General features: G+C 43.9%; 1 protein-coding gene across 3 annotated transcripts in view; it reads left to right on the forward strand.

The window, feature by feature from the left end:
* The first annotated feature begins 242 nt into the window (after positions 1-242).
* lrp1ab (low density lipoprotein receptor-related protein 1Ab) overlaps positions 243-12,462 on the forward strand; it is a 117,259-nt gene continuing 105,039 nt past the window's right edge. For all 3 annotated transcript variants that reach the window (XM_061675727.1, XM_061675736.1, XM_061675744.1), the window contains exon 1: positions 243-876. In XM_061675727.1, the coding sequence (XP_061531711.1) occupies positions 804-876 (73 nt within the window). In that variant the 5' untranslated portion in view covers positions 243-803. The remainder of the gene's footprint in view (positions 877-12,462) is intronic.

Genomic DNA, 12,462 nt, shown 5'->3' on the forward strand with positions numbered 1-12,462 from the left:
CTAAACTAAATGAATTCAAATGTTAGGATTTCTCATTTTGTTAAAGTTTTTTTAAAGGAAAACAATACAATGAATGAATACGATCCACATGGGTGCAGGGATGAGACTCATCCCGAAGTGAGACCCCAGCCCACTCCCGCGGTCCTCCCGCGACGGTGGGCTATAAACGCGCACGAAATAGGAGAAAAAGGAGGTGTGCTGACGCATGCGCAGACACCCTCCGCCGCTCACTTCTCCCGTTTTTGTGTGGAATCAAGCTGGTTACGTCACGCACTCGTCCACGGTGCTCGGAGCTGGACACTTAGCATCCACTCATGCGGTTGCACGTTTGAGGAGACAGTTTGGCGCTCCGGGGACCAAAGCGCCATTTGTTTTGGGCGAATTTGCGTTTGCCCCCCCCTGATTTTATTTGCAGAATCCAGTGAGGGAAGCCGGTGTCCTCGCGTGTATGCGTGTGAGAGCGAGCGAGCTTGTGGTGGTGTGTGTTGAGAGGAGCCACGCTGTGCATCATGTTTGAATGCTGAGCGTCCTTTCCAATATATATATATATTTTTTGTACATGACAGTACAGCTGTAACGCCTCGTCTAGCGTCAGCTGGTACTCCATTGATTCCCCCCCGCCTCGAAGAAGGAAAAAAAAGAAGAAGAAGAAGAAGAAGAAGAGGCGTGCTGGGCTGAGGGTGCAGCCGAAGGAACCCACCCGGATCATCGGCTCTGATGAGGTGCTAGGTCGGACTACTTTGGGCTCAGAGATCCAGCCAAGTCGTCCACAACACACCGCTCATTTCCCAATTGCTCAGGAGATGGCGATGAGCTGGCTCTATCTGGGATTTCTACTCAGCCTGGGGGTCATCGCTCCGAACGGTGCAGCTGAAGGTAAGAAGCCTGTTGGCTCCTCCGGCGTTGTCATGCTCCGACCAAAGCGTGAGCACTCTACTTTGTGCACATAGCACCTATCTAAACACAGGCCTGTGCAGCACGCACGCACGCAGCCTCCTTCCAATTGTTACGATCGATTCATTCATCATTGAAAGTGGTGCACAATAGGAAGCATTCGGCCTCGAACTGATCTGATCTGATTTGATTTAAGGGCCTACAGACCATGATTGAATTGATCAAATGAGCGGCTAGAAGAAGGCAACCGACATACTGTATCCTCCTTGTGTATGTTTTTGCGCCCCCCCCCCCCACCTTAATGTAGCTAAAATGTGTGTTCCTTATGAATGATGGTTATCGTTACCTGAGGTGTCAATGACAGCACTGTGTGCCATAAAAGACTGACCCTGCATCATCCTTGATTCAACTAACGAGATTTGAACCTCATTGAACCTGTTGAGCTGCTCAGCTTGTAGGTGAGCATTGGATGACAATGCAATGTGGTTATGAGCAGTCCTCCACAGCGTGCTAACCTGGATGCAGGATAGTTTGGATTGCAAGGGAAGGCTGTGCTTCAACTACTGTGTAGAGAAGTCAGTGTGGGTCTATGCATTCACAGGGTGTTGCATATTTGTAATGTGACATTGCATTGCTTCCATATGTCCTCTAAAGACAGATTTCCGCGTCGTTCGATATTATATAAGCTACATGCTGTATCAAGGGAAGGTTTTTCCCAATGAAAGCCATAGCTGGGGTTACAAAAGTCACAAAGCCCCTCCCATCTCCTCCATCAGTATGTAACATCTGGAGACAGGGAGACCATTAATCCAATTTGGATTTGAGGGCGAGGGACCTGCTGAAAAGCAACATAAACCTCAGCTAGATTTTAGAATTTGTAGAAATGTACACAATGGAGTCGGGGGCAAGAAATGTTATGGCTGTTATTTGTGCACTTGGCCAACTTCACCCGGTGTGTGTTTGATTCCAATTTGAATATGAAATCCAAAGACCAAAGTGAACTGGTCCAAATTCTGAATGATAAAGCACATGGGCCACAGATGTATTTTATGAATGAGAGGGGATTAGCAAGAGGAAGGTCAAAAAGTCAAAACAGTTCAATTCCGAACAGACGGCTTTTACTTGTGAGGTTATGACGGTTGTAAAAAGTGTGCTCTCAATGCACACTCTGGCCAGAAAATGCCCATGACCCTTGTGAGGATAAGCGGTACAGATAATGGTTGGATGGAATTTTCAATTTTCATTCAAAATATCTGTGACGAGTCAAAATGACAGATCTATCATTCAGTCTAGTCAAAACTGAATTACAGATATCCGCAATGTCATTTCGTCTAGGACAAATGATGTTACTTTTACCATTCATTTGTATGCAGTTTATCATATATATCTACAATCTAGTTGCCAATATCCGCGAGTGATACGGATATCTGCAACGGAATTGTAGATATCTGTAACTCCAGTTTGAGATATCCACAATCTGATTCTGACTACTCAGAATGAAATGTTAGTTGTGGATAGGAAGAATGTAGTTACGCATTTGCAAAGTCTTTTTGACTATGCCAAACTCAACTATAGACCTCTGCAACACGTCCAGTGTGTATCTGTTAATTCCTAACAAGGCTATCTTTGCTGAAAGAAAGACAAAAATAATGCATTTTTATAAAATTTATACTACCGCAATTTCTCGTGTATAATGCGCACCAATGTATAATACGAATATAATATATAATCATCAGGGAAAACAAAGGGCGGCGGGATATGCCTCCATATCAATGAAAAATGGTGTACGGACGTCACGGTGCTCAGCACACACTGCAGCCCGCATTTGGAGTCGCTGTTTTTGAACTGTAAACCATTCTACTCGCCACGTGAGTTTGCATCGTTCATACTGGTTGGAGTCTATATTACGCCTCAAGCTAACACGAACGCCGCATTGCTAACGCTCGCCGAACAAGTCAACGAAATTGGAAAAAAAACACCCGGACTCACCCCTCATTGTTCTCGAGGACTTTAACAAAGCTAAACTCAACCACGAACTCCCTAAATACAAGCGGCACATCGACTGTCCTACCAGGGAAAATAATACTTTAGACCACTGCTACACTACGGTAAAAAACGCATACCGTGCTATACCTCGTGCAGCCCTGGGGTCGTCTGATCACTGCTTAATTCACTTAATACCGACGTACAGGCAAGAACTTAAATGTGCGAAGCCTACAGTGAAAACCGTCAAAAAGTGGACCAATGAAGCCAAGATGGAACTTCAAAGCTGTTTAGACTACACAGACTGGAGTGTCTTTGAAAATTCAGCTGACAGCCTGGATGAATATACGGACACTGTCACATCCTATATCAGTTTCTGTGAAGAGGTTTGTGTACCAACAAAATCATTTCAGACATTCAACAACAACAAGCCGTGGTTCACTGCTAAACTTAAGCAGCTTCGCCAAGCTAAGGAAGATGCATATCAGAGCGGGGACAGGGCTCTGCATAATCGAGCTAGAAACCAGCTTACTAAAGAAATTAACATTGCAAAGAGGATCTATGCAGCAAAGTTGGAAAAACAGTTTAGCGCGAACGACTCTAAATCAGTCTGGCATGCATTCCAATCGCTGACTAATTACAAGCGACGATCCCCCCAAGCTGAGAACAATAGCCCACTAGCCAACGACTTGAATACCTTCTATTGCAGATTTGAAAAGGACAGTTTCACTCCACACACCCACCCGGCCGCACCCGCGACCACAACCACACCTCTGACTTCTGCGTTAACCATCCATGAACAGGATGTGAGACGCATCTTCAAACAACAGAAGTTTAACAAAGCGGCAGGCCCGGACCATGTGTCCCCATCCTGCCTCAAAGTCTGCGCGGACCAGCTCGCTCCAGTCTTCACTCAGATCTTCAACAGATCTTTGGAAATGTCAGAATCAGAATCATCAGAATCAGAATCATCTTTATTTGCCAAGTATGTCCAAAACACACAAGGAATTTGTCTCCGGTAGTTGGAGCCGCTCTAGTACAACAAACAGTCAATTTACAGAACACTTTGGGGACATAAAGACATTGACAAAAAACAATTGTGCAAAAAGATGCAGAGTCCTCTAGCACTTAGAGCAGTTCGAACGACTAATATTGCAATAGTCCGGTGCAATGACCATTGTGCAAAGGGCGCTGAGACTTCAAGGAGTGTATGCGGTTTAAAGTGACAAGTAGTGCGATCATCTGGGACAATGTCGGTTGTGCAAATGTTACAGATACTCCTCAATCAGTGTGCAAATGGAGCAGATGCTACTCTGGCATGAGTGGCCAGTATATGCAAATAGTGCAGCATGGCGAGACAACTACAGTGAGTGCACAAGTAATAAATAATTGGCCCCACAGAAATGTGACAACGAACTCAAGTCAAAAAATTGCCAGCTTGTTGTAATGGAATTATAGGTTAGGTGTTTAAGAAGTTGATCGCAAGAGGGAAGAAGCTGTTGGAATGTCTACTAGTTCTAGTTAGCGTTGATCGGTAGCGCCTACCTGAGGGAAGGAGCTGGAAGAGCTGGTGACCGGGGTGCAGACGGTCCGAGAGGATTTTGCACGCCCTTGTCTTAGTTCTGGCAGCGTGCAAGTCCTCAATGGTGGGTAGGGGGTTACCGACAATCCTTTCAGCAGTTTTGATTGTCCGTTGCAGTCGGAGCTTGTCCTTTTTTGTAGCAGCACCAAACCAGACTGTGATGGAAGAACACAGGACCGATTCGATGACCGCTGTGTAGAACTGTCTCAGCAGCTCCGGTGGCAGGCCGTGCTTTCTCAGAAGCCGCAGGAAGTACATCCTCTGCTGGGCCTTTTTGAGGACGGAGTTGATGTTGTTCGCCCACTTCAATGTGCGACGTTCCATCCTGTTTCAAACGCTCCACCATCATTCCAGTCCCCAAGAAACCTGCAATCTCTGGTCTGAATGACTACAGGCATGTCGCTTTGACATCTGTGGTCATGAAGTCCTTTGAACGTCTCGTGCTGGACCACCTCAAGAGTGTCACAGGTCCCCTGCTGGACCCCCTGCAGTTTGCCTACCAAGCGAACAGGTCTGCGGATGATGCAGTCAACATGGGACTGCACTTCAGCCTAGAACACCTCGACAGTGCAGGGACCTACGCGAGGATCCTGTTCGTGGACTTCAGCTCAGCGTTCAACACCATCATCCCTGAACTCCTTTCAACCAAGCTTCTCCAGCTCAGCGTCTCACCTGCCATCTGCCAGTGGATTTACAGCTTTCTGACGGGCAGGACACAGCAGGTCAGGCTGGGGGAGGCCACCTCATCCACACGCAGCATCAGCACTGGGGCGCCCCAAGGTTGTGTCCTCTCTCCGCTGCTCTTCTCTCTCTACACGAACGACTGCACCTCAACGAACCCGACTGTCAAACTCCTGAAGTTTGCAGATGACACCACTGTCATCGGCCTCATCAAGGACGGTGATGAGTCTGCATATCGACAGGAAGCGGAGCGGCTGGAGCTGTGGTGCGGCCGACACAACCTGGAGCTGAACACGCTCGAGACTGTAGAGATGATCGTGGACTTCAGGAGGCATCCTTCGCCACAGCTGCCCCTCACATTGTCCAGCTGCCTTGTGCCAACCGTCGAGACCTTCGAGTTCCTGGGAATGACAGTCTCTCAGGACCTGAAGTGGGCGACCAACATCAGCTGCGTCCTCAAAAAGGCCCAGCAGAGGATGTACTTCCTGCGGCTTCTGAGAAAGCACGGCCTGCCACCGCAGGTGCTGAGACAGTTCTACACAGCGGTCATCGAATCAGTCCTGTGTTCTTCCATCGCAGTCTGGTTTAGTGCTGCTACAAAAAAGGACAAACTCCGACTGCAACAGACAATCAAAACTGCTGAAAGGATTGTCGCTACCCCCCTACCCACCATTGAGGACTTGCACGCTGCCAGAACTAAGACAAGGGCGTGCAAAATCCTCTCGGACCGTCTGCACCCCGGTCACCGGCTCTTCCAGCTACTTCCCTCAGGTAGGCGCTACCGATCAACGCAAACTAGAACTAGTAGACATTCCAAGAGCTTCATCCCTCTTGTGATCAACTTCTTAAACACCTAACCTATAATTCCATTACAACAAGCTGGAATTTTTTTGCCTTGAGTTCGTTGTCACATTTCTGTGGGGCCAATTATGTATTACTCGTGCACTCACTGTAGTTGTTTCACCATGCTGCACTATTTGCATATACTGGCCACTCATACCAGAGTAGCATCTGCTCCATTTGCACACTGATTGAGGAGTATCTGTAACATTTGCACAACCAACATTGTCCCAGATGATCGCACTACTCGTCACTTTAAACCGCATACACTCCTTGAAGTCTCAGCGCCCTTTGCACTATGGTCATTGCACCGGACTATTGCAATATTAGTCATTCGAACTGCTCTAAGTGCTAGAGGACTCTGCATCTTTTTGCACAATTGTTTTTTGTCAATGTCTTTATGACTCCGAAGTGTTCTGTAAATTGACTGTCTGTTGTACTAGAGCGGCTCCAACTATCGGAGACAAATTCCTTGTGCGTTTTGGACATACTTGGCAAATAAAGCTAAAGATGAGATGAAGATGTTTGTGTCCTAATTGGAGGTATTAATTCCAGATTCCCATCCAAGGTGGCTTTATAATTACCGAACTTGCATAATTGACCTCAGCGGCATTTAGGAGCGAGCGTCACAATGCCTGTGGTAATAAGTGTGAATGTGGGTCAGAGGCTAAAGACTCTGAATTCCTGAGAAGCCTACACTTTGTTTGCCTGACCCTTTTAATAGGACCTGGCCTTACTTTTCCTTTAGAACTGACACTGCGAACATCTGCTGGTAAAGGTTCATCATCCCTCATACAAATTCAGCAGCTAATTCTAAGGCTGAATAACTCAAATAATTAGGATTTACACGTTCAGGATTTTTGGGGCAGATCACCGATCAGCGAGTTTAAAAAAACCCCAAAAACGATCACCGATACGATCACAAGATGGAGGAATGTGCTTATTTAAATTACCTGTTCGTTTACTGTATAGACTTGTGTACTTAATTGCTCAAAAAATTATATTTACAATAAATAATGTATCTTTGTTCATCTATTTATGCCAGTGAGGCATAGTGACAGACAGAACAGAAATGAATGGTCTTCTATTAGATGGCAGGAAGTAAATGCAGTAATTAATGTATCCACTTTTGTGAAATTTTTGTTTGTTGGTGTGCCGTGGGATTTTTCAATTGTAAAAGATGTTCCTTGGCTCCATAAAGGTTGCAAATCACTGCTCTAGTCAGGTCATGTATTCTAATTAGTCAGGTCAAACCAACATTACAACATGACAGAAATAACGGGTGCTAACTTATTGTAATTAAATTGCTTTATTTTTAATTAAATGACCCATGACTCACCCACACCGAAACTTTAGAGCATGATTCGACAGAACGGTGGGATGTTTACATCCAGCCGTTCGTGCTACCACTCGCTTGCTGGGCTACATAACGTTTTTGTTGCCTGCTTGTGAGCCATATCGTATTAAAAGTACGGGAAAATACCTCAATCAAGCCTTAAACGAGTGTCCTCTCCTGTCCTGAGGACCGGTGACCACCAACACAAGTTTTTCCCCATTTTGTCCTCATAATATAGTCGGCGTGATCCACTCGTTGTCGTCACCACGGTAACGAGTGTATCCGGTCGCATTTGAGTTGACAAGATAAACCCCAATCATTGTAAAAAACAGGATGCTGTGGTATCGGAATACAAGATTTTATTGCAGTAGTCTGACTGACCCGCGACCAGTTCAGGGTGTAGTCCGCCTTTTGCACGAAGTCAGCTGGGATAGGCTACAGCGACCCTCACCAGGATAAGCGGTGTTGAAAATGGATGGATGGATATTTACAGGACTACGCCAAAAGACACGCGACAAGGCTAAAGATAAACTAGCTGTTGGATTCAAATATACTGTGCACGATGACGACGCGGAGTAAATGTCTTTTGCGGAGCATATCAATGACGTCATTGATCGGATCGGCGAATTATGACATTAAAGCCGATCAGCATAAAATGCTAATTATCGGCCGATACCGATAAAGCCGATAAAATTGGTGTAAAGTCTACAAATAATTTGATAACAACAAACGGTTGGACCAAAATCTCCTCGACGCTTTGCAGGATTCATTTTCGCATGCACCAGTCCGTGTAGAAATAATTTGGTGTGATGGTGGCAAGACAGGAGGAGAGTCCATAAAAGACGATGAAGTTTGGGATCATTTCACACTTAATAAAAGTAGATAAAGTGCAAAGTGTACCACAAACGGCATGTCTACAACCACCAACACAGAAGATAACGTACCGATGTTAGTTAATTTAATATATAGCCTACCATCGATAGTTAGAATGTAAGAGGTCAAAAATAGACACAGCTCCCGGTACACTTTCAATCGCTTTATTGAACAAACATTTGGAAAACAAACACGTAATAAGCGCAATCATACATGAGCTGCCGATGACCACAACTAATGTGGAGTAACTCGACATGTAGACTGGCTAACAGGTTAGCCAATTAATAAACAGCCAAATCTAGACTTGCATTCGCTGCATCCCTCACCAGGCCAGGCCCCGACTTTTACAGCCATACATACTCAAAAGTCACAGATACTACAGTACAACATGGATGGCGATCCCAAGCGGACAAAAATAACAACTGCACTTCACATGTATATGTTGTTGTGTTTCTTTTTAATCTGAATACTCCAATACCTAAAAAGTGATAGATGAGTTCCCTGAGAAAACCCCGCACAGAATTTAACGATGAAAAACTTCAGTATGCAAATTATCAAAGTCTTATTGGTGGAAAAAGGCTTTCAATGCATCCTTTTGCCTCTGGTTGTTTTCCATTCTGTAAAATATAATTGCTAAAGACAAAGGTGCTTAAAGTTGGCTGTTTCTATGCCTTCACTTCCCTCAACCATAATAAAAAAAATCAGATTAGGATCAATGTTCCTCATACATTGTAAGTGTGAGCGCCTGCAGATGAAAGAGTGTTTGTTGATTCCCAATAGCCAGGGTGTGGTGTAATTGGTGTTTTCTGCTCGCCACATAAGTGTTTACTCATAGCCCTTAAAGGAAAAGATTGTAGTGAGTGTTGGCATGGGCATTAGACCTTCTCTTTAAAATGTCCTTTTGTATTCATTTCATTAATTTCCTAATTATCACAGTATACTGTAAGTGTGTGAAGAGATGTGCATTTACGGGCATTAGATTCATCTCACACCTCTTGAATGGAGCACAGTACACAGTCCTGTTCAAATGTAGCAGGATGCTGTGATATTTTTCCCACACCTGGAGTAGCTGTGTGAGTGGTGCTTTGCAGCTGAACATCAGTAATAGTGAAATCCTCACCTGTTGCCTCGAGCTGACCACCCAGAGTTTTGTTTAGCGTTGTAAAGGGTGAGATCGCAGGGGCTCTTGGTTCCTGCTCTGAGGAGGTAAAATGTCTGTCTCTTGGGATGCCTGTCAAGTCTCACTTTCCTAGAAGTCACAGGCATTGTGTAAGGTCAATGGAGCGTGACGTTGATCGTGTGGCAACAAACCAGGATGCGCTTTTGACTTAATTTCCTTCATTCACTGAGGAAAATTAACGTTCAATCAGTCAATTGATATTTTTTAACTATTATTTTTAATGGGATAGGGCACCTGCGATTGGCTGGCGACCAGTTCGGGTGTACCCTGCCTCTCGCCTGAAGATCGCTAGGATAGACTCCAGCGCGCCCGTGTCCCTAGTCAGGAGAATCGGTACACAAAATGGATGGATGGATGGGTGGAATAGGAGACAGAATGTATGAACTCCTGTTTACAAGTGTTGCTGCTCAACTTTCCATAGCCATTACATGTGCTCTTCTTTAGACCACAAATTAGTTTGCAAACAACCATTGGATGCACCGCTTCAAGGTATGGGTAAGGTTATTTCCCCTCATAGGATAAATAAAGTATGTATCTCTCTGTCTGTCTGTCCGTCCGTCCACCTAATCTAATCTAATACTGCCGCCAGAGGCTTGAAGCTAGCACACCAGAAGAAGCACAATGTCCATCCATCCATATTGAATCGAAATAAAAAAAAAATGTGGCAAAAACTGGTTTAAGTCTTTAAGTTCCATTTAATTGTGTGATTACTGTATGATTTTATAATTATTATAGTGCTATTTTCCTATTTGTTGTTTTTTTGGGAGGCTGGAACAGATGAATGGCATTTCCATTCAGTTCAGTGGGGAACGACGATCTGAGATAAGAGTATTTTGAGTTTCGAGCATGGTCACGACACAAAGTCAACTCGTATCTTAAGGCGCCACTATAACTGTGTTTATTGCATCTATGCGACTTTGGAGTCATTTCTGAAAGAGCTAATGAGAAACGTTATGAAGTGCAGTAGTGAAGAAAACATGACGACAACATTGAACAATGATTTTGTTGAAGTGGTTGGCTCATGTTCAACTTCCATAAAGCTTAAGTGATTACTTCTGTCGGAATGCCATTGTGAATTCCCCTGTCCGTTGTGAGAATGTTGAATAATTTACCACGTCGGTCTTCATACTACTCTCATAGACTACACATATTTTAATACTCTGTAACTTCAACTTTGGTGTTCCATAATACATCCCAAAGGCCTTGACTGTACTCCATCTGAATTATTAATGCGGCCCAAAAATCCAAGAATAATGACTTCCATCTGCCCTCTCTCTCCTCATATTGTTCCTTGTAATGCAAATAGTCTAGCTTCTGGATCCAACTAAATTGAGTGCAGCTACATTGCTTTTACATTTGACCTTGGGGGATCTAATTACATGTTGCTGCTGCTTAGAATAATTAATTTCCTCAAAAGAGGAGAAGGACAAGATATGTGCCCTGGTTCCACTTCTACAGTTACCTGTCACTATAATCATATGCAGCAAATTCATTGAGACACAGATTTATTCCTTTCCTTTCAGGCTGCCATCTTTTAGCTGCAGTATCAGCAACATTTAACAGCCGTCCAACAAACACAGCTGAATATTATTGCCGAGCCCAAAAATGATCTGAGGTAATTTGTTGAATACTTAAGGTACATAATGCTTGTTGAGAGAGCTTAGCTTTCATTTTCCAGCAGTATTCACCCAGGATTCATTAAAGCAGCATACTGTGCGTAGAACAGCTTTGATTTGAGCCCAAGAATTAATACTTGTAGTTCTACACACAAAGAAGATGCAACTCTCATAAAGCAGAAGTGAAATGTAAACTATTACACAGCGTGCTAGATTAAAATACATCCCTTCTCATCTCAGCCACCAGCCAACATGGGTCAAGCTTCTTCAATGTGCACTTTATTCAGGGTGTCCCAAAAACAGTCCTTACTCTTGACTGGCCATTTTTCAGAGGTGCCTTGAGATAGGAGTGACCCCAATTGCAAGTTTTTTTTAGATACGAGCGGTCATTTAGATGATTTTTTTTTTTTTTGCTTTGATTTCTAAGCAATAATATGAGAAGATACGAACGCTGTATGGTGCTTTGGCATTGGTATGGTTTGGCATAGTGAACAAATGTTTAATGCTATTCCCAGTAAAGGTTTACTGTCAAACTAAACGTAAAACAAAGAGAATAACACATTGTGTATTAAAACAACCAGACAACTTTCTGCCCACTGATGACTTAATGCTAACACAACGGAAAACAGCATAGACAGGCTAACAAATAGCATCTATATGGGGATGTTATAGTATTTGTAGGAGTGGATATTTAATCACAAATGGTGCAGCGACATGCACACAGAAACCATACTCTTATATTCTATGCATATATTCCTTATCCGATTCTGATTGTCTGCATGACTGTTTTATACTGCCGACCAGTGGCCAAGTCCTTCTATTTAAATATTATTACAATAGGTTTTTATACATATATAATGGATATCGGCTAAACCGTCGGGAGTGAACAATGTGTCCAAAAACAGTTTTCATTTGTCACTTAAACTGCTGTTGACAAAGTCTGTTCGTTCCAGAATTGGCCACTGTTGTTTACTGGCGCTGTGGCGCAATGCAGACAGAGAATGGGATTGACGTATTTCCGGGTCACAGGTATACAATTTGACTCGACGTGCCTCCCATGCCTACGTGGCCGTCATGTTGAATGTGGGGCATTGACGTGGTGGCCATGTCTGTCTGTCTGTCAGTCAATCAAGAGAGAGCGAGGCATGGCGGCAGTGTTAACTCCGGAATACAAAACTCTCTCTGGGGTCTGGAACATGCTATTTTTGATACAGTAAAAAAATTTTTTTGTCAAGCCATTAGCCCTTGGCAACGGATTTGGAGCTAGGAAGCATACTAATTCCTCACGGCTCATGAAAGCGGCTTGCCTATGATGAGTACGACAACAATGCCACCATGACAAAGCGCACCGGTATGTTAAGTCTGGATAAAATCTGAAAATTTCAAACATTTTCAAGCTTTTTAAAAAAAAAAAAAAAAAAAAAAATATTGACAGTATTTTTTTACTGTGCTGGACGTTTTAGCCCACAAAAAGCCT

Source organism: Phycodurus eques, chromosome 1 (genome assembly GCF_024500275.1).
Source record: "Phycodurus eques isolate BA_2022a chromosome 1, UOR_Pequ_1.1, whole genome shotgun sequence".
In the NCBI taxonomy this organism is placed as follows: domain Eukaryota; kingdom Metazoa; phylum Chordata; class Actinopteri; order Syngnathiformes; family Syngnathidae; genus Phycodurus; species Phycodurus eques.